The sequence below is a fragment of the Antechinus flavipes genome, chromosome 2 (genome assembly GCF_016432865.1).
Source record: "Antechinus flavipes isolate AdamAnt ecotype Samford, QLD, Australia chromosome 2, AdamAnt_v2, whole genome shotgun sequence".
Taxonomy (NCBI): Eukaryota; Metazoa; Chordata; class Mammalia; order Dasyuromorphia; family Dasyuridae; genus Antechinus; species Antechinus flavipes.
In genome coordinates, this window is record NC_067399.1 from 546,988,564 (window position 1) to 547,008,355 (window position 19,792).

A 19,792-nucleotide genomic window follows, 5' to 3' on the forward strand; every position below is an offset into this window, starting at 1 on the left:
AGTCCTAGTTTTGGAAGGGATAGAGCAGGGAATTAAAGCAGTCCTATCTATATATCTGTATCTACCTTTATCTTCTATAGATATTCCTGGATATCTTTTTAGGATAAAAGCAACAAATGAAGAACAATCAAATTCAAAGAATTCTTTGTACAGTATACATAGAAGTAAGGCCACTCAGATAGGATCTCTGCTTTTCTTGCAAAATACAGTTTTTTAAAATCTGGGGGAGGGGGTGGAGGGAGGGAGAGGAAAAATCGGAACAGAAGTGAGTGCAAGGGATAATGCTGTAAAAAATTACCCTGGCACGGATTCTGTCAATAAAAAGTTATTAATTTAAAAAAAAAAAAAGAAAGAAAGAAAGAAAAAAAAAATGAACCAAAAAACAAAAGAAGAACTCTGGAGGCAAAAATTGGAATAATAGCTAAGAGCAAAACATTAAAAATGTGCCTAGGTATCAAACTCCCTGCTGAAAAATAGAGTGAAGCAAACAACTCACGAATTCCAAGGGAATGTATGTAAGGTGCTTATAAAACACAAAGTGATCTACAAAACAAATTGAAGAGAAATTACTTAAGAGCAATTAGACTGCTTTTAAATCATGTCCAATCAAAAATACTGGATACTGTGGGGTTTTTTTTAATCATAAATGAAATCTTCTTAGATCCCTTTACATCTGTTTAATCATAGAGTTAAATGAAAAATAACAAAAATTCCAGATTGAAAGAAACTCCAGATTGAAAGCATTTAGAAATGTCATAGCCAAAATTCAGAACTTCTGGGTCAAAGAAAAAAACATTACAAGGATTAGAAAGTTCAAGCCCCAAGCAATTTTAGTCATGATTATAAGAATTTGTTGCTACTACTGCAAAAGTAGAGGAAATTCTTATAATATGATATTCCAAAAGGTAAAATATAGTGTCCAGACTAACTTTCTGATCTTAGTGGAGGAGTACAAGAGGCAGGAGAGCCACCAGGAGGATGATCAAAGATGGAATGTCTCTATTTCCAGTCCTCTCAGCCCTTAAATACCTCAGTATGAGTACATCATTACAGCACACTAAGTATGTGTGAACTAGAGAACCATTACATCAGTATGCTAATTTACTAAATATATGCGAACTAGAGAACAGTCATTTCATTAATCACATTAAGTTAACACCCTGCTGTAAGTATCTTTGCTTCAATTATACTTTTCTTAGAGTTCCCCAATATCTGAGGTCCTTTACAGTAAAAGACAAAAATTTACAAACAATAATAATTTACTCTGCAAAGTTGAACATAGTCCCTCATTGGAAATAAAAGATGAAGTTAAGGCTTTGAAATATTCCTAATGAAATGGTTAGAGCTATACTGATACACAAACATGAGAGCAAAGAAAAATGTAGAAAGGTGAGATTGGAGCAATTTAAAGGACCAAATGCTAATGAATGTTAAAGAAAAGAGGTAAACATCCCTTCAGAACTCCATTGGGCATTCAGAAAGACAATCACAAGGAGACCTGGGATTTTTTCCCCCTGTTTTGATCATTTTAAGATTAATCAGGAAAGGGAAGGGGAAAAAAGATATACTTGTAATATACTAGAGAAAAACATCAATATTTTTCATCATTTTGCTATGTGAGAATCTTATGCAGCCTAGGAGTGTGGCATGGAGAGAAGAGAAATCTCACAAACTTCATTCTTAAAACCAGATATAGACATAAGAATTTGATGGAGAAATATTTTAAGCTCAATTGGGAAATAGGTGGAAACAGGGAGAGATAAGAAATTTAAAAGAAAGGGCAGATTTTAAGGGCGTAGACCAAAAAAAAAAAAAAAAAAACCCTTCAACTTTGGAGAGTGAAATGATAAGTGAGAAAATAAAAGGAAAAATAAAAAAGTATAAGAAACAGTAATAGGATCTGGGAAAAATGAAGAGAGAGGAGGAAAAGTGAAATGGAAACAAATCATGTCAATTATAGATTACTAGTGGTGATCACATTCCCTCTGATTTGTTAAAGAATTGGGAGACAAAAATGATTAAGTCAGATAAATATATTAGAGGATCTAATGCATAGCAGTATAAATTAAATGGAATGAATTTACCCATTAAATGGAAGGAGGCAATAGAATCAATTAGAAAACACAATCCAGCAGCATGTTGTTTATAAAAGAGAAAATTATCCTAAAAAGTACTATAGATAATGAAATAACACCAGTACTGTGTATATATATAATATATATGACAAATATGTGATTATAAATATATGTGTACATATATAAATAATATAATTGCCTTTATATCTAAGTATTTTAAAACTTAATTGAATTTTAGAGAGAAATAGCAAAATAACAATCGTTTGGGGACCTCAGTGTTGCTTTTTTATATCTAGACAAAAGCAGTAAATAGATAAATGAGAAAGAAGCTAAGGACATGAATATAATTTTAATAATGTAAGATATTCTAGATTCCTGGTGATTTTTAGTGGAAACATATGCATATTTCTTAGCTATGTTCTAGAATACAAAATGATAAACACAGAAAAAGTAAATCCTTTAGTGACAGTCTAGTAAAATTCTTGATCAATAATGAGCATTGAAGAAAGAATTCGTATTTAAATGAAGACTAAATAATTTTTAAGACTTTGTGAGTCAAAGAATAAATTGTAGGAATAACAATTTCATTAACAAAATTGCAATGAGATAACATTTTTAAATTATCATTAAGCCAAATGCATTATTTATAAGAATGCTTAAATCAACAAAAGAAAGAACAAATAAATGACTTGAGTATGCAGCAAAAAATAGAAATTATGAAAAAACAAAGAAGAAATTGACAAAATCCAAAGTCAGAAAAGCAAACAATTAGTAAATAAATAAGTCTTAAGAATTTTTTATTAGGGGGGTGGAGGCGGGGGGGGGCAGGAGATCAGTCAAGGAAAGATAGCAGTTTGGTGATAAATGAAAAGAAGAAAATAAAGAAAAGAGCATAAGTGAAATATTTATAAAATGTTTAAAAGAGAATAGAATGGAGTTCTAAGATAGAGAGAGATAGAGATTTTTGAAACTAATGTTCTGAATTCTATTCTTTAAAAGTGATGTGTAATAGAGATTGTTTCATATCTGACTCCTCTTTTCTGTTCTTTTTATATAGATATGTTTGTGTTAATAATTGTGAAATTAATTTTTAAAATGAGCTAAAAATGAAATTGAGTTCATGAAGGAAAAAAATGGAAAGGAGAATAAAACAGGAGTTAGAAAACCTTACCAAAATGCACTCCTTAAGAAATAGAATAGTGCAACTTCGAGAAATTTTGTCATAAAATCAAAATGCTGAAGAATTAGAAGAAAATATAAGCCATTTACTATCAAAAATAATTGATCTAAAAATGGATCAAGGAGACAGAATTTTAAAGATCATGAGACTCCTGAAAGCCATCCAAAGAAAAAAACCTGGTTTCCATTCAGTCCACCCTATATGTGTTAAGCTCTTGGTATACAGAAACATAGTCCCTTCAGAAGCTCACAATAGAAAGGGAGAGACAAATATGTACAAATAGGCAATATACAGGATTAATAGGAGATTATTATTTCAAAGAAAAAAATAAGAATAGATAACTTTCTTATTAAAATAGTGTTAGATTTGGAAGCAACATTTTATTAAGATTATTTAAATGAAGATAAATGGTTATTTTAAATTTGATTATTAAATGAATCAATTTTTAAAATGTGTTGGCTTTGATATAATTATCATACGTGTTGAGTTGTAACAAATATTTATGTGTTAATTTAGTTTGCAGGAGGGCTCCTACTTGCTGAGTCATGCAGCAGAAGATTCTTCACTTTTGATCTACAAAAACTCTGATGAAAAATTTTCCAGAACAGCCTATAATTTGCATAAAGCTCATTGCACTTTACCCACTATACCATCTAGTCTTTCTGTTCCTTGGGTCCCATTAGATCCCACGGTCTTGTTACCTTATCATATTCATCATGGAAGAATACCTTGTACTTTTCCACCTAAATCTCAAGGCTCTACAAAGCTGCAAAAGGTAAGTAAGATGGGTTTTGGAATCAAATGCTTCATTTGCTATTTTACATTAGGTCCCCTGAGATTCATATTTGAACTATTAATCCTGTAAGGATTTTGAAAATACAGGCCCATGACAAGATTATGGAATACCATGTGTTGTAATTAGTGATATCTGTATATAGGCATGCAAATTAGCCATCGTTCTTTTTCTATAGAATTTTAAAATCAGCTTGTGAAAATTCTCTTGATAGAGAGTCCTATTGAATAATATTGAAAACAGTGTGAACAGTGTTAATTCACTTGAATTAATGGAACAAGATTAGTTATTGGGACTACTATCACGTTGAAAATAGAGTTAAAAATATACAAAAAAAGTTTTGTTTTTTAAATTCATGTCACATTTTTCACTTAATTATAATAGTTAAGTACTTAAAAGAAGAGACATCATTGCATGTTGAAAAATGCATAATTTGGTTTTGAATTTCAGTTTTGTTGCTAGCTTAAGAGAGTTTCTTCTAGTAGTCATTTTCCTCATTTGTAAAAATCAAGTGATTAGACTAGATGATCTTTCCTTCTAACTCCAAAACATGGATCCAGTATTGCTTGATAATCCTTTGTATAAGGATCAACTTGATAAATTTCTAATGAGATTTAGTTAAAGGAAAAGAATGTTTTCCCAGCAAATAGACTAAATGATCTTTGTAGTTCCTTCTAGCTCTGTATCTATATGCTGATAAGTGCTATATAGCTTCCATTATCAGAAAGGTAAAATTATGTAACATACTGTGAGTTCTTATTTTTCCTTAATTGCAAAAAATCAGAAGCAGATTTATTGTCTGGGTTTTGTAATCTGCACATTTTGGGTGTGTAAAGATGTATGTTTACAGACTTTGCCAGCGTCTTTGCAATATTTTTTTTTAAATAGGCTTTGTTCCTTTTTTAAAAAATTGTTAAATATATAATGTTTTTACCTTGTTTTAATCAGTAAATTACCATGAATTTATTCAAAAGATGATATATAAACTTTGAGAATACATATATACAAAAAATTAAAAGAATACATATATACATACATATTTGTGTGCGTGTGTGTATGCATATGAATGTCTGTATTTAAAATATACTTAGTTCACAATGATTAGTAAAATTTTTAGCATCCTCTAAACATTTTCTTAAGTTGAGAGTTCTGTTTTGAGTTATGAAGAACCTCTTTTATGTTCTTGTTAGGTTACTTGACCAAGAAATAACTCATTTATTATTAATTAGGTGAAAACTAGTAGGGAAAAAATGGAACTTGTAGTACCTTACACTTAACTTAATGCCGCTCTATTTGTAGTTCTAGTTCTTTTAAAATTCTCCTTTCTGCCTCAAATAAATGCTTATTCCTGTGCCATTCTGCGACAAAGTTTTTCTTAACAATAATAATGATTGAAGAGCTATTTTTGAAAGATTTATGGTCTTTGTAGGTGGATGTGATTTCCTTTTAATTTAGAAACTATGATTATAGTCTGTCAGACAAACATATAATTGTGTGTAGAGGGGTGGTTTATTTCTTTTTAGAGAAAAATGAACAATTTAATACTAGGATTCCCAGCTACTTCATCAACTGAAAGGGAAAAGCATTGTATTTGGCTCCAAATGTTTTCTTAAAATGAAACTAGTCTTTCTGGGGAGAAAAAAAGATTGCCTTATAATGATAACATGAAATAACTCATTTTTACAATATTTAGAGTTACTCACTTTGGATCATTAAGAGTTTTTCCTCTTGAACCCTGAAATTACCCTCTGATCATTCTTCTGGTCTTCTTTATTGTTGCCTCATATTTCTGTTCTTCTTCCTCATTTTGACCATCAATCCTTCTCTGTTTCCCTAGTAACTTCTTTTCTGAATTCTCTTCCTTTCTTTAACAATCTTGACCCTAAAATTTTACCATGTCAAAAGCACTCTTCTCCATCCTTGAATTGAATTCTTTGGCTTTCATTTCTCATCCCCTTCCAGTCCCTGACCCTAAATTATTCCCACCATCCTTCTTCTCTGTAATTGCGCCCACGTTGCTAGGTACTGGTTTTAAAAAAAAAGGAAAGAAATCATGTTGCAGGATGCCCTTCACATTTCTGTTGTTTACTCTTAACTAAAATCTCCCTGAAAAGTCTCTAGAGTAGAGTAAAAATTCAGACCCATTTAATTCAAGCTGTAATTGAAAAATGATCTCCTCTCTTATAAGCGGTTCCCCAGCTTTTAAGTAACTGCATGTTGTTCACAGAAGCATTCTTGTCCCAAAAGTAGTCCATTTCCTCATTTGTGTATTTATAATTGTTAGAAAATTTTTCATTTTATCCAGCTGATATCAGCTTCTCTGCAGTGTCTGCCCTTTGTTCTTAATCTCACTTGCCCTTTTATTAGTTGTTGTTCCATTGTTTTTCAGTCATATCTGATTATTCATGACTCTATTTTGATTTCTTAGCAAAGATACTGTAGTATTTTGCTATTTACTTCTTCAGTTCATTTGACAGATGAGAAAACTGAAGGAAATATGGTTAAGTATCTTGGAGAACTCCATTAGTAATCTGTAGTAAAACCAGACCATTTTGACAAAACTGTTGGCCACAATTGCTCAGACATAAAAACCTTAAGAATGTTTTTAATATAAGTCATCATAAAAAGAATTAATAATCTTCAAGCTGTATGGAATGAAAAGCTTTCAGAAAAGAAGAAATCAAAACCATGGAGGAACAGGATGGAAATGTATATACCGTTCCTGTTGTCCTGTATACTTATGGGAGTTTTACCAAAAAAGCTTAGTTTTCCTATAGAGTTGAGTTTATATCCTAATGCTTTTTTAAAAATTAATTATAGAGAAGCAGTTATTTTGTCAACCTATCAGTAATTGTAGAAATTAAATACAAAAGAATAGCAACAAATAGTAACTTGTCTTAAAACCACTTCTATCTCAACTCCATTAAAGAGGGCAATTAGATTATAATAATAAAAGTAATAATGTATGTATAAAAATGGAATCAGATATAGTAAGAACATTAGAGAGTTTGATTCCCACATGGAAAGCTTTCTCCATTTATAGAATGCTATCAAATGCCAAGAGTAATGGTTATAAAATGTGGCATCTTGGACTTGGCTCTTTTCAACAATGAGATGATTAAAGGTAATTCCCATAGATCTGTGATGGAAAGTGCACTGAATGGATCAAAGCATATTTTCACCTTTGTTGTTGTTCGTTTGTTTGTGTTTTTTTCCTTTTTGATATGATTTTTTTTGCACAGCATAACGAATATGAAAATATGTTTAGAAGAATTGTGTTTATCTAACCTATATCTGATTGCTTACTGTCTTGGTGAGGGGGACAGATAGAGGAGAGGGAAAAAAATTTTGGAATGCAAGATTTTGTGAAGGTGGATGTTGAAAACTATATATGTGTGTGTGTGTGTCTGTGTTTTTGGATAAAAATAAAATACTATTTTAAAAAATAAAATTTGCCATCTTTCAAGTAAATATTTTAAGCTTATTATGCTTCTGCATAGGCTCTCTCCTAAATAGAACTGCTTATGGCTATGTGGTTGATAAGGTAATCATATTAAAACATCTCATCAGTCATTACTTGATATTCATGAATAGTATCGAGTTGTGTAGAACATTAAATAGCCTCTTCCTCTTGTGAAATTCTTTTTTTAGTGATATTTAAATGTCATTTGTACTCAATAGTATAAAATTCTTAATGTTTGTCAAGGAAAAATAGAAAATTAGGTTTCAAGTTTGAATCCAGAATTCAGATTGAACCAGTGAATGATTGAAATACTTAAAAATAAGTTGGTCTTCTCCAGGCCTACATCAAATATATTTCTAAGAGAATAGTGTGTACGTCAAGAAACTGAATGGCAATTTAAAATAAAAAACAAATGCAAAACCATGTTAAATATATATTATTATATTTATTTATAATTAATATATAAAATCATAATCATATTAATTATTGTATTGTTTATATATGATTATATATTGTGTGTAATATATCATTATTATATTAATATAATATTAATTTATCATATAAATGTGTTAAAACATTTAATAGTTAACATCTTTGCAGAGCCAGATTTAACATATGCTTTTAGATCTGTAAAATGGACTAAGAAAAAAGTTAAGAACTTTTCATTAACAACTTCATACAATATGCTCCCCAAAACTCATATAATATTAACAAAACACAAGATCTCATCCCTTTAAAGAAGGTAGATATCAGTACATTGCTTATCAAAAAGGAGAAAGATAGATAAAAATTGTAAGAGCAAAGGGTATGTCAAAAGTGTACAGAAATGCTTGAAGAACAAGCACTTCCAATAATAAGGGTTGTTAACAAGTATACATTTTTGGATCTATCTAATATCACAACTTTATCTTATAGCCAGTAAAAATAGGCTAAAATCAAAAAATGGAATTAAAAGGCCCTCTATGCCATTCATTTTTATTTGTTATTTGCCATTCATTGTTGTTGTCATCAACAATATGTTGATAGACAAAAGTTCTGATAAAGGCCTCATTTCCAAAATATCAACTCTAATTTATAAGAAATCAAGCCATTCTCCAGTTGATAAATGGTCAAAGGATATGAACAGACAATTCTCAGACGAACAAATCGAAACTATTTCTAGCCATATGAAAATATGCTCCAAATCATTATTAATCAGAAAAATGCAAATTAAGACAACACTGAGATACCACTACACACCTGTCAGATTGGCTAGAATGACAAGGAAAGATAATGCGGAATGTTGGAGGGGATGTGGGAAAACAGAGACACTGATACATTGTTGGTGGAATTGTGAACACATCCAGCCATTCTGGAGAGCAATTTGGAACTATGCTCAAAAAGTGCATACCCTTTGACCCAGCAGTGTTTCTACTGGGCTTATCCCCCAAAGAGATAGTAAAGAAGGGAAAAGGACTTGTATGTGCCAAAATGTTTGTGGCAGCCCTGTTTGTAGTGGCTAGAAACTGGAAATTGAATGGATGCCCATCAATTGGAGAATGGTTGAGTAAATTGTGGTATATGAACGTTATGGAATATTATTGTTCTATAAGAAATGACCAGCAGGCTGAATACAGAGAGGACTGGCGAGACTTATATGAACTGATGCTAAATGAAATGAGCAGAACCAGGAGATCATTATATACTTCAACAATGATACTCAATGAGGATGTATTCTGATGGAAGTGGATTTCTTCGACAAAGAGATCTAACTCAGTTTCAATTTATCAAGGATAGACAAAAGCAGCTACACCCAAAGAAAGAACACTGGGAAATGAATGTAAACTGCTTTGCATTTTTGTTTTTCTTCTGGGGTTATTTATACCTTCAGAATCCAATTCTCCCTGTGCAACAAGAGAAATGTTCGGTTCTTCACACATATATTGTATCTAGGATATACTGTAACCTATTTAACATGTATAGGACTGCCTGCCATCTGGGGGAGGGGGTGGAAGAAGGGAGGGGGGAAAATTGGAACAGAAGTGAGTGCAAGGGATAATATAAAAAATTACCTTGGCATGGGTTCTGTCAATAAAAAGTTATTAAAAAAACAAAAAAACAAACCAATATATTGACAGAGAAGCATCTAAGAGATGACTGAGTCATACAGATTTATTTATGGAAATGGAAGGGTTATGATATCAATTCAGTTTCTAGTCATTGCCACTAGAAATTAGAAAAGGCATTTTTAAATGGCCTTGACTTACTGTTCAATACACATTATGAAAGGAAATGGTAGAAACTATTATCATTACTGCAATAAAAACTTGAATAACTTACTAAATATAATAATTTTCTCAGAGTTGTCATATTGTTGTCTTGGTACTGATTGTTCTGATTCTGTTCATATCAATCATCTATAGGTTTCTCTGAAATCATCCCATTCATCATTAATTAGAGCATAGTAGCAATGCATTATATTTATATATCATATTTCTTTTAGCCATTGCCTAATTTATGAGCACTCTCTCAGTTACCCATACTTTTTTACTTAAGAAGAGCAATAAATATTTTCGTACATCTTTTGGGTGTTTTTTGTTTAACATTAATAATCTCTGGCAACTTCCCCTTACTCTTAATTCCCTTTTTTCCTTCCTCCCCCTTTCCTCCTATTTTCCCTGTTGAGTGAAATGTATATTTTTTTTTTTTAACCAATGATGTAATATCAGATCTGTTAACTTGGATGACTAGAAGGATGTTATTTTCCTAAATAAAAATAAAGAAGTTCAGAAGGGTAGATTTTCAGGAAAGAAAGCAGTATAGTGAACCAAGACAATTTTGAAGGACATATGATAAAAAATGCTATCCATCCCCAAAGAACACACCAATGGAGTCTGAATGCAGATTGAGTAGTACTCTTTCTTTATTTTGGGGGGCAGGAGGACTATTTTCCTCCAAGCATGGCTAACATGGAAATATGTTTTGCATGACTGCATGTGTATAACCTATATTAAATTGTTGCTTTCTCAGTGAAGGAGGAGAAAGAAGAGAATTTAGAATTCATATTTCAAAAAATGAATATTAAAATTGTTTTTATCCTGTAATTGAGGAGAAATAAAATATTAAAATTTTTAAGAAGATAAGGAGGTTTTGAGGGAAAGAGAATGAATTCTTCCTTGGACATCCTGAATTTGTTATGACTGAAAGATATCCAATTTGAAAAATAATGAGTTAGCGATATGTGGCACAAGCAAAGTACTAGAACTGGAATTATTGATCTGGAAGTTATCTCTATAAAGGTGTTACTCAAACCCAAAATAATGATGAAGTCACTAGAGAGAAAATATGGAAAGAAAAAGGATGAAGATACAGAACAGAGCCTTTGGATATATCCAGTTAGATAGCATGACAGAAATGATTATCAAACAAAGGTGACTAAGAAGGGAGTGCTCATATAGACGGGAAGAAAACTAAGAAAGAAGACTTAAAATACTATATAAGTACACATTATTATTGTTATTGTTATCTGGAGAAAAAGATGGAATGTATTTGAATAGAGAATGTATGTGATATTAGCCTTGCTAAGGAAAAAAGCCATTTCATCATCTGAGGCTGAAATAAAGGAAAGATAATGAAAAGTTATATTAAGGAGTTGTGTTATAAGGAAGAAGAGGATGATCTTGGGAAAAGATCTTCATTATCTCAGTAAAGGATGAGGCAATAACCTCTGTTTAGGGGCAGCTAGATGGTGCAGTGAATAGAGCATCAGCCCTGAAATCAGGAGGACCTGAGTTCAAATCTGGTCTCAGACACTTACCACTTCCTAGCTGTGTGACCCTGGGCAAGTCACACAATTGCCTCAGCTTTTAAAAAAAAAAAAAAAAGAACCTCTGTTTAAAGGTTACAAGAGGAGATATGAAGAACTTCAGGATCAAAGAGGTTTGAACAGCTGCTGTAGTGATTGGAATAGAGATTCACTGTGGAAGAAGCTAAAGGATTGCCTTGATGCTATAAGGTCCTTGATGCGACTAGGTGGAGTAAATTTAGAATGGATCCAGTTAGGATAATTCTGTGACTTTCTGTAGGTTTGTTCAGCAGCTCACGAGGAAAAGTAGTAGAGCAGATGTAATTCAGGATGAGAGTTTGTAATCCTTTCCAATCCATTAGGGTGAGATTGGGTTGCATTTAGCAGGTTTACTAAGAGAAATGAAATTGAGAAGGAAAGAACAATGCATCCACAGGCAGTGGTAAGGAATAGAAAGCTTTGAAGCATAGGTTGGAGGTCATAGTTAGGAATAGTTTAAGAGGAATAAGACATGGGGAAAGAAAATAAAAAAGTAGCTATGATCAGATAAAGGGATTTCAGAGTTCTTTATCAAAGTAGAACAGTTCTTGGAGTTGATGAGCAATTCAGGATTGACCATCTCTATATGCATTTGAGGTGGAATGAAGGAGTATATTGTTTAAGTATATAGGATTTGTATAGTTTGAGAAAAGAGGGGTGAGGAATAGCATGAAATAAGAGAAAACACATCAAATGCTTGCTGTGTACTTGGTTCTATGCTAAATGTTGAGGACACATATTTTAAAATTGAGATTCCTGCCTTTAAAGAGCAAGTTATATTCTAACAGGGAAGACAGCACATATAGAGAAGTGGTGCTGGGTGATCAGTTTGCTTCAGGACACTCTTATAGGAAATAGAGTGAAGTGACCCTTTGTGCAGACAGTTGGTACACTATCTGGAATCAATGGTACTATTGATTTGGCTACTATGCCCAAAGTCAGAAGTGAAGGTGGTAGGAGAGGAGTGTTTAGGAAGGACCAGTCTGCTTGGGACTGAGACATGTGTTCTCAAGATGCTCTACAGAGGGTGCCGACCTGGGTGGAAAGCAGCAGCTTTGTGTCAGACAGGAGTGGCTCAAATAGGTAACAGGCTAGGATACAACATGGTGCTTACAACACTGGACCTAGATTAAAGAAGACCTGTCAGTCATTAAGCATTTATTAGGCAGTTTGTGCCAGATATTGTGCTGAGAGCCAGGGATAAAAAGAAAGGCAAAAAACGTTGTGTTTGCCCTCAAGAGGTTCATGGAAACTAAATATAAACCACTTGTATGCACATTTTCTATGTAGAATGAATGGAAGATAATTTCAAAAGAAAGGTCCTATCAGTAATTGAGGCAATGAATGATAAAGTTGACCATATAATTTGAATTAAATCTTTGAAGAAAGCCAGGGAAGCCAGTAAAAAGCATCTCAAGCAGGGAAGTAGCCGTATAAAAGGCATGAAACTGGGAGGGATGATAGATGTTGGATTGTAAAGTTTATATGTTATTGTAAAATAATGTTAAGAAGGCTGAAAAAAAAAGTGAGTGACTTTAAATGCAAAATAGCATGTTATATCTGGGCTTACTTTATTAGTAGCGTGAGTATCGGCAAGTCTCTAAGCTTCAGTTTCTTTTTAAAGATGAGGGGGCTGTCTCAAATAGTCACAACACTCATTCTAGCTCTACATCTATACTATACTATTTTTATTTGAAGTGTAGGTGGTGGGATTGGAGGTCATATTAGGAATAGTTTCTTTTCTAGACCACTCTTCTGGGAGTATTTAAACCTTCCTGTAACAAAATATGAAACACTGTGTTTATTGGGAAAAGGAATGGTGGTAGGTATTTTTTAAAAAGTACTCAGGTTGCTGTTTGCTCAAATAGGCAGATTTGTGTCTACTGACTTCTTTACTTGTGCTTCCAAAGAGAACTTGTGAGCCATTCTTTCATTTAGCTTTTACTTTGTTTTTGTCTTTTATTTGTGAGGCTCTAAAAATTTATGTGTAATTGCCATGATAGTTGTTTAAATACAAGAACTATTAAAAAGAGAGAGAGAAGAAAACGATCATCTAATGGCATCTAAGCACTAGGTTTACCATCTCACAGTATAAAGTAGAAGTCAGTATTTCAGTTTACTTCATAATGAATGTTTGCTTTCCCTTTATTCTTTTTCCAAAACTAAAAGTATACCAAAGTAGCTTAACAATAATAATAATACTCAATAACAGTAGTATTCATTGATTTGCATATAAATGGGCTCATCTGTTAAATTTTGGAGCTGTTCAGTAATTTGTGTATAAATGGACTGTTAAATTTTAAGAGTATTTGTGAACTCATGAGAACTTTGAGTTGACCAAGTATAGTTTTGAAATGAATTACTGGCATGTTAGATTAAGGGAAAATTGTAGAAATAGCTTGTCCATGTTTTAGCAAATTCTTGACAAAGTCTCTTTCACATTATGGACAAGAAAGGAAGGAATAACTTCTAGAATAAAGTCCAGTTAGTTATATTTAGAATTGACTAAATGACTAGATCAGAGTATTTAATGGTTTAGTGTCAATTTGAAAGGAGCTTCAAGTTGTAAAAGATCACTAACAATCTGTATTTGGACTTAGGCTATTTATAACTTTTATCATTGCTTTTAAAGAATGTATAGGTGATAAATTTGACATTTTCAGATGACCCAAAGTTGAAAGGGTTGAGTTATCTGCTTAGGATCCCAAAGCTAGCAAGTATCTAAGGCAAGATTCAAATTCTAATCTTCCTGTACATTCTCTACTATGCCACCGTTTCTAGAAATAGCCCTTCTCCCATATCTGAACTGAATCTTCCTTAAAACAAAAACATTTATTCTTTTTTTTTATTTTTACTATATCTTTTTATATACAAAACATATTCATGGGTAATTTTTCAACATTGACCCTCACAAAAACTTCTGTTCCAACTTTTTCCCTTCTTCCCCCCGTTCCCTCCTTTAGATGGCAGGAAATCCCATACATATTAATTATGTTAAAATATATGTTAAATACAATATATGTATACATATTTATACAGTTATCTTGTTGCACAGGAAAGATCAGATTTAGAAAGAAGGTAAAAATAACCTGAAAAAAAATGCAAGCAAACAGTAACAGAAAGAGTGGAAATGTTATGTTGTGGTCCATACTCATTTCCCAGTTTTCTTTCTCTGGGTGAAGCTGGTTCTGTTCATTACAGATCAGTTGGAACTGATTTGGATCCTCTCATTGTTGAAGAGAGTCACTTCCATCAGAATTGATCATCATATAGTATTGTTGTTGAAGTGTATCATGATCTCCTGGTTCTGCTCATTTCACTTAGTATCAGTTCATGTAAGTCTCTCTAAGCCTCTCTGTAGTCATCCTGCTGGTCATTTCTTATAGAACAATAATATTCTATAACATTGATATACCATAATTTACTCAACCATTCTCCAATTGATGGGCATCCATTCAATTTCCAGTTTCTAGCCACTACGAAAAAGGCTGCCACAAACATTTTTGCACATACAGGTCCCTTTCCCTCCTTTATGATCTCTTTGGGATATAAGCCCAGTAGTAACACTATTGGATGAAAGGGTATGTACAGTTTGATAACTTTTTGAGCATAATTCCAAATTGCTCTCCAGAATGGTTGGATTCGTTCACAACTCCACCAACAATATATCAGTGTCCCAGTTTTCCTGCATCCCCTCCCACATTCATCATTATCTTTTCCTGTCATCTTAGACAATCTGATAAGTATGTAGTGGTATCTTAGAGTTGTCTTAATTTGCATTTCTTTGATCACTAGTGATTTGGAGCACCTTTTCATGTGACTACAAATAGTTTCAATTTCTTTATCTGAAAATCATTTATCAATTGGAGAATGGCTTGATTTCTTATAAATTAAAGTCAATTCTCTATATATTTGGGAGATGAGGCCTTTATCAGAACCTTTTGCTGTAAAAACCAAAAACATTTATTCTAAAGCAAATGAGGCAAAGGCCACATCTGGCAACGTGTGCATCATTTTGTCTTTTGTTTTCTAAAGTATCTTTTTTAATCTTGTTTCACACAGTATGCTCCTTTCCAATTACACCATTCGTTTTCTGATTTTTATCCTGTTCCCTCTTACCTTTGTGCATTTATATGTTCTAACAGTCTGGCCGAAACAAATTTTTTCCATAGATCTAGTGAAATTTTTTTCTCCCTTCAAGTTTTAGCTAAGGTCTTTCCCACATTTTTCAAGAAACCTCTGATTTCCCTAAGTGTAAAAGTGATCCTTCTTCCTTAATTTTATATCTTGTACCATTTGACTACTCTCCAACTTGAATTAGTTATTTTTGTATGTCTTATCTAATTCTTACCAAATATAACAATCATTTTTTTACCTTTTTTGTTTAATCAAATAAATATACATATTATACAGTTTATTATAATTAGCTTATATATTTTGTATCCATCTGCTGGATTTTATATTCTTTTGGGTAGTACTTTGCATACAGTAAGAGATTAATAATTTATTAAATGGAATTTTGTGTCCTATCCCCTTAGTAGATTGCAAGTTCTAAGAAAGAAAAGAGCTATGCCATTTTTTATCTTTATAACTCTAGTGTCTAAAACAGAGTATTTCTACACAATAGGTGAAATGCTACATCTTCCATGAAATCTTCCATAAATCCCCAAAGGCCTCAGATAACACTTTGTTTTATAACTCTTTAATAAGTTTATTATACATTATTACGTATTAAACCTGTGTGTTTGTGCCTTAATCTTCTCTGTAACTGTAAATTATATGAGGACAAGGACAACTTCTGAGCTATATTTTTTATCTTTCTAAGGATTTTTACACAGTGTTCTGTATATAGTATTACTGTAACATAAGATGAATAGATGATGAATGAATGACAAAATAGTACATTAAATGTTTGAGTGCTTCAGCTATAGTGTGATCTCTTATAAGGGCTACAGTCTCCTTCAACTCAATTCACAGTTTTGAATGCTGCCTAATCCATGACTCTAAAAGGTACTTTCGTATGAGCTCTTGCCAAATCTCCTTTTTGTCTTGGCTTTCTCATTTTCATTTCTTCCCTTGACTTCTTCCACTTCTATTTTCTAATAACTTGTTAGGACTGTTTTCCTAACAGTAACCTGGTCAGTGAGATATAATGGGTAGAGCTGTGAATCTAATTTGGATTAGATTTCTGCTTTAGAAGCTGACCATTTTAGTGAATCCTGGCAAATCCTTTAACTTCTCAGATCCTCCATTTTCACATCAGTAAAATGGGAATGACAGCATAAATTTAAGTGAGAAAAAAGCACTTCACAAGGCTTAAAGTAGCCTACATATGTGAGTTTTTAGTGATTCCTATGATTCCACCTATAGTTCTCCTGGTTCAGCCTCTGATCTTCAGCCAGCCACTGGATTTGGGGCTATTTTTTGAGACTAATAAGATTATAATTAGAAAAGTTATATGCTTGTTAACTAAGTTTCAGGGTTTCTGAAATCTTTCTCTTTTTTCTTGAATTCATTCTAGTAAGCATCTAGTAGTACTTTTTAAAAATGATATATTCCTCAAAAGCTGTCATTAATCTGATTAAATTTCTTTCTTAAAGTAGAATGGGCAAATTTTGACATTGAATAGAAGTTGCAGAGATGGAAATAGTAGATAATTTAAAATTTTCTCTTTGAAGTGATTTCTTCCCCCCCCCCTTTTTTTTTTTCTAACTCTTATCTTTTCTCTGTTGTTTTCCCTTTACTCCTTTATTTCTCTTTCTTCTATATTTTCTTTCCATTCCTGTTTTCTTATTTCATTTTCTCAGATATTGATCTATTAATTTCCTCCTCTTCTCGTTCTCCTCATTCTGACTTTGAAGTAATAAACAGTACATGATTTGGAACCAAGAAGTCCTGAGTTTAGGTCCTGGTCCGGTCCGATTGATTCTGTCAATCAGAAAGCATTTATTTTGTGCTTTTTTTAATTTATTTCTTTATTTGTTAAATGAGGAGATTGGGCCTAATTATTTCTTAGGTCCTTTCTAGTCCTAAATTGATTATTTTTCTCCCAGTCTTGTTCCCCTTCTCTCCAGCTTCATTTTTGTAATGAAGTAAACGTTATTTTTAAATCCTCCTGTTTTTCAGATCCTCACATATTTATTTGGAGATAAGAGACAAGAGTTCTTCCAACCTCCTTTTCTTATCCCTCTCAAAAAAAAATTCAAGGAATGTTGAGCTGTGTTGAAATAAAACATTGTATTCTCTTGCCAATTTACAGTAAAAGGAGATTGCCAGAATCAGATTGGAGTGGTAGTGGAAAAGCAGAGTCAGATTTTCACAGATATAGCCTATGGAATGGATAACCCTCTTAGAAATTACAAGTTGTCTGTAAAAAGTAATGTTCAACAAACACTGCATTTGCAAAAAAAAACATAGGAGAGGGGTTGCTACTTTGTTTATTCCAAATCAACAGCACAGTAAGATGGAATTATATTTCTACATCTGATTTTCAACTTAATTGTATTTGATTGAAACATTAAAAACTCCAACATTTTACAGAAAAGAAAAAAGAAATTATTATGTTGCAGAATATGGATTGATTTTGAATGTTTTGAACTGCAGCATGTTTGTTATATTTGTTCATCTTTTTCAGGTTGGTGGAGCACGAGTGTCTGTTCCTGGGCACAGGAATCCAATAACTGCAGAAACAAAGAATAGTAGCCTGCCTGCTCAGCAAGCTGAAAACGAAGGTGTGGTTCCAAAGAAAAGGAAGCAAAATAGCCATAAAAAATCAATATAATAGAAAATGGCAATTTAGAAAGGACAGTCATAGCAAAATAAAATATTTCAGGGGGAAAGATATCCAAGAGATATTTATTCTGGCAGATTCAGCAGGAATTCATGCCAAAAGGCATCTGATTTTTTTTTTAAGTCACTAAATTTATAAACCTAAGAGGACCTTTTCGTTCTATAGATATTATTCAAAGTGCTTTGACAAAAATAATCTTGATCGTGTCAATAAATAAATAAAATAAGATGGAATTTTGTTCTCATCACCTTTGCAGCTGGGAATGTTTTTCATCTTTACCATCTTAAGATAATAAAGTTAAATCAGAGAAAATAATCAGGTTTTAGCAGGGGATCTTGCTAAAGAATTTGTAGTCAAAGGAAAACATTGGCTTTCCTCAATATTTAACATCACTTGCAATAGTCACATAAAGCAGAAGACGACCTGGATTTCCAGTCAGATCTGAGTGTGAATTCCAGCTGTCTTCCCTATTACTTTTCTGACTGCTAGCAAATCACTTTGCTGTTCTCTTTTATAAAATGGTAGAATTGTATTTTTCTCTCAAGATCCTTTAAAGTTCTAAAACCAATAAATTTAGGATTGTTATGAAGTATTTTGTTGAACATCTCTAAATTTTACCTATCCTTGGTAGGATAATCTTGCCTTTCTGAAAAATGTCTTTTACCACAACTTGTGTCAGACTGGCATGTGGAACTTGATGTACAATTTTGTTAGATCATTTTTGTTGTTATTGGGCATTTTTTTTTTTTGCAGAGTAGTTATTTCAGATAAATCTTTTTTTTTCCCATATATATCAGTATTTGATCACCAGTAGTGTAAACACTTGGTAAAGTTTCAGTGCTAAAGTCAATATAGTACACCCTTCTTCTGTACACATTTTCTGGCAATGTAACCTTAAGTTTGAAAAAGGAATGAGACATTTTTGGGTTTGACAGTTTGGATGGCTTTAAAAATTCAGTTATGTTTTGGTCTTAATCCCCTCTGAGAAATGATATATGTTAGTGATTTCAAAGACATGTTTTGTTCATGTGTTACTTGTAAAGTTCAAAACTGTTGAGGGGTTTGTTGTTGATTGCAATCATTTGTTGTGATATTGATTATTGATTATTAGTTGTCACTTTTTTAAGGTGTGAATTTAAAACAGTTCAACAAATAAGACCAAATTACACTCCATATAAAACACCTTCACATTTTTTTTATTTCTGTTATCTAATGTATATTAAAGTCATCTTCCAGAGCACTTTTGTGTCATTTGTAAGATAAAAAGTTTTGTATTATAATATGTTCATATTGTATATTTTACAACACATTAAAAAAATTCAGTAATCTTAGCTGTCATATAAATTGGTTTGTTTCAATTTACAAAGCCTTTCTAACTAACCTTAAACAATCATTGATACATTTGTTTGTTTGATGTATCATTTCCTCATCCTATTAACAATGAAGCTATTGTTGAAATTTTTTTCAAGCCTTTTAAAGTCATTTTGTGGTCATACTCTAGAAATAGTTCATTTGTGAGTCACATATCAGTTAATTAAGGATGGGCCAGGGAATCCCATGGAATTTGCCCTTTGAATCTAACTATACAGTGTTTTCTTAGTTATCTGAATATCCAAAAGATTGAGCTTTTCAGCTTTTTAAAGGATTTATTTATATGACTGCTTTCTA

At 32.2% G+C, this 19,792-nt stretch overlaps 1 protein-coding gene across 1 annotated transcript in view; it reads left to right on the plus strand.

Annotated features, from left to right (window-relative positions):
* Positions 1 to 19,455, plus strand: part of LOC127551303 (little elongation complex subunit 2-like) — a 48,500-nt gene extending 29,045 nt beyond the window's left edge. The window contains exons 11-12 of the mRNA XM_051980935.1: positions 3,772 to 4,030; positions 17,969 to 19,455. Of these exons, the coding sequence (XP_051836895.1) occupies positions 3,772 to 4,030; positions 17,969 to 18,115 (406 nt within the window). The 3' untranslated portion in view covers positions 18,116 to 19,455. The remainder of the gene's footprint in view (positions 1 to 3,771; positions 4,031 to 17,968) is intronic.
* The last annotated feature ends 337 nt before the right edge of the window (positions 19,456 to 19,792 follow it).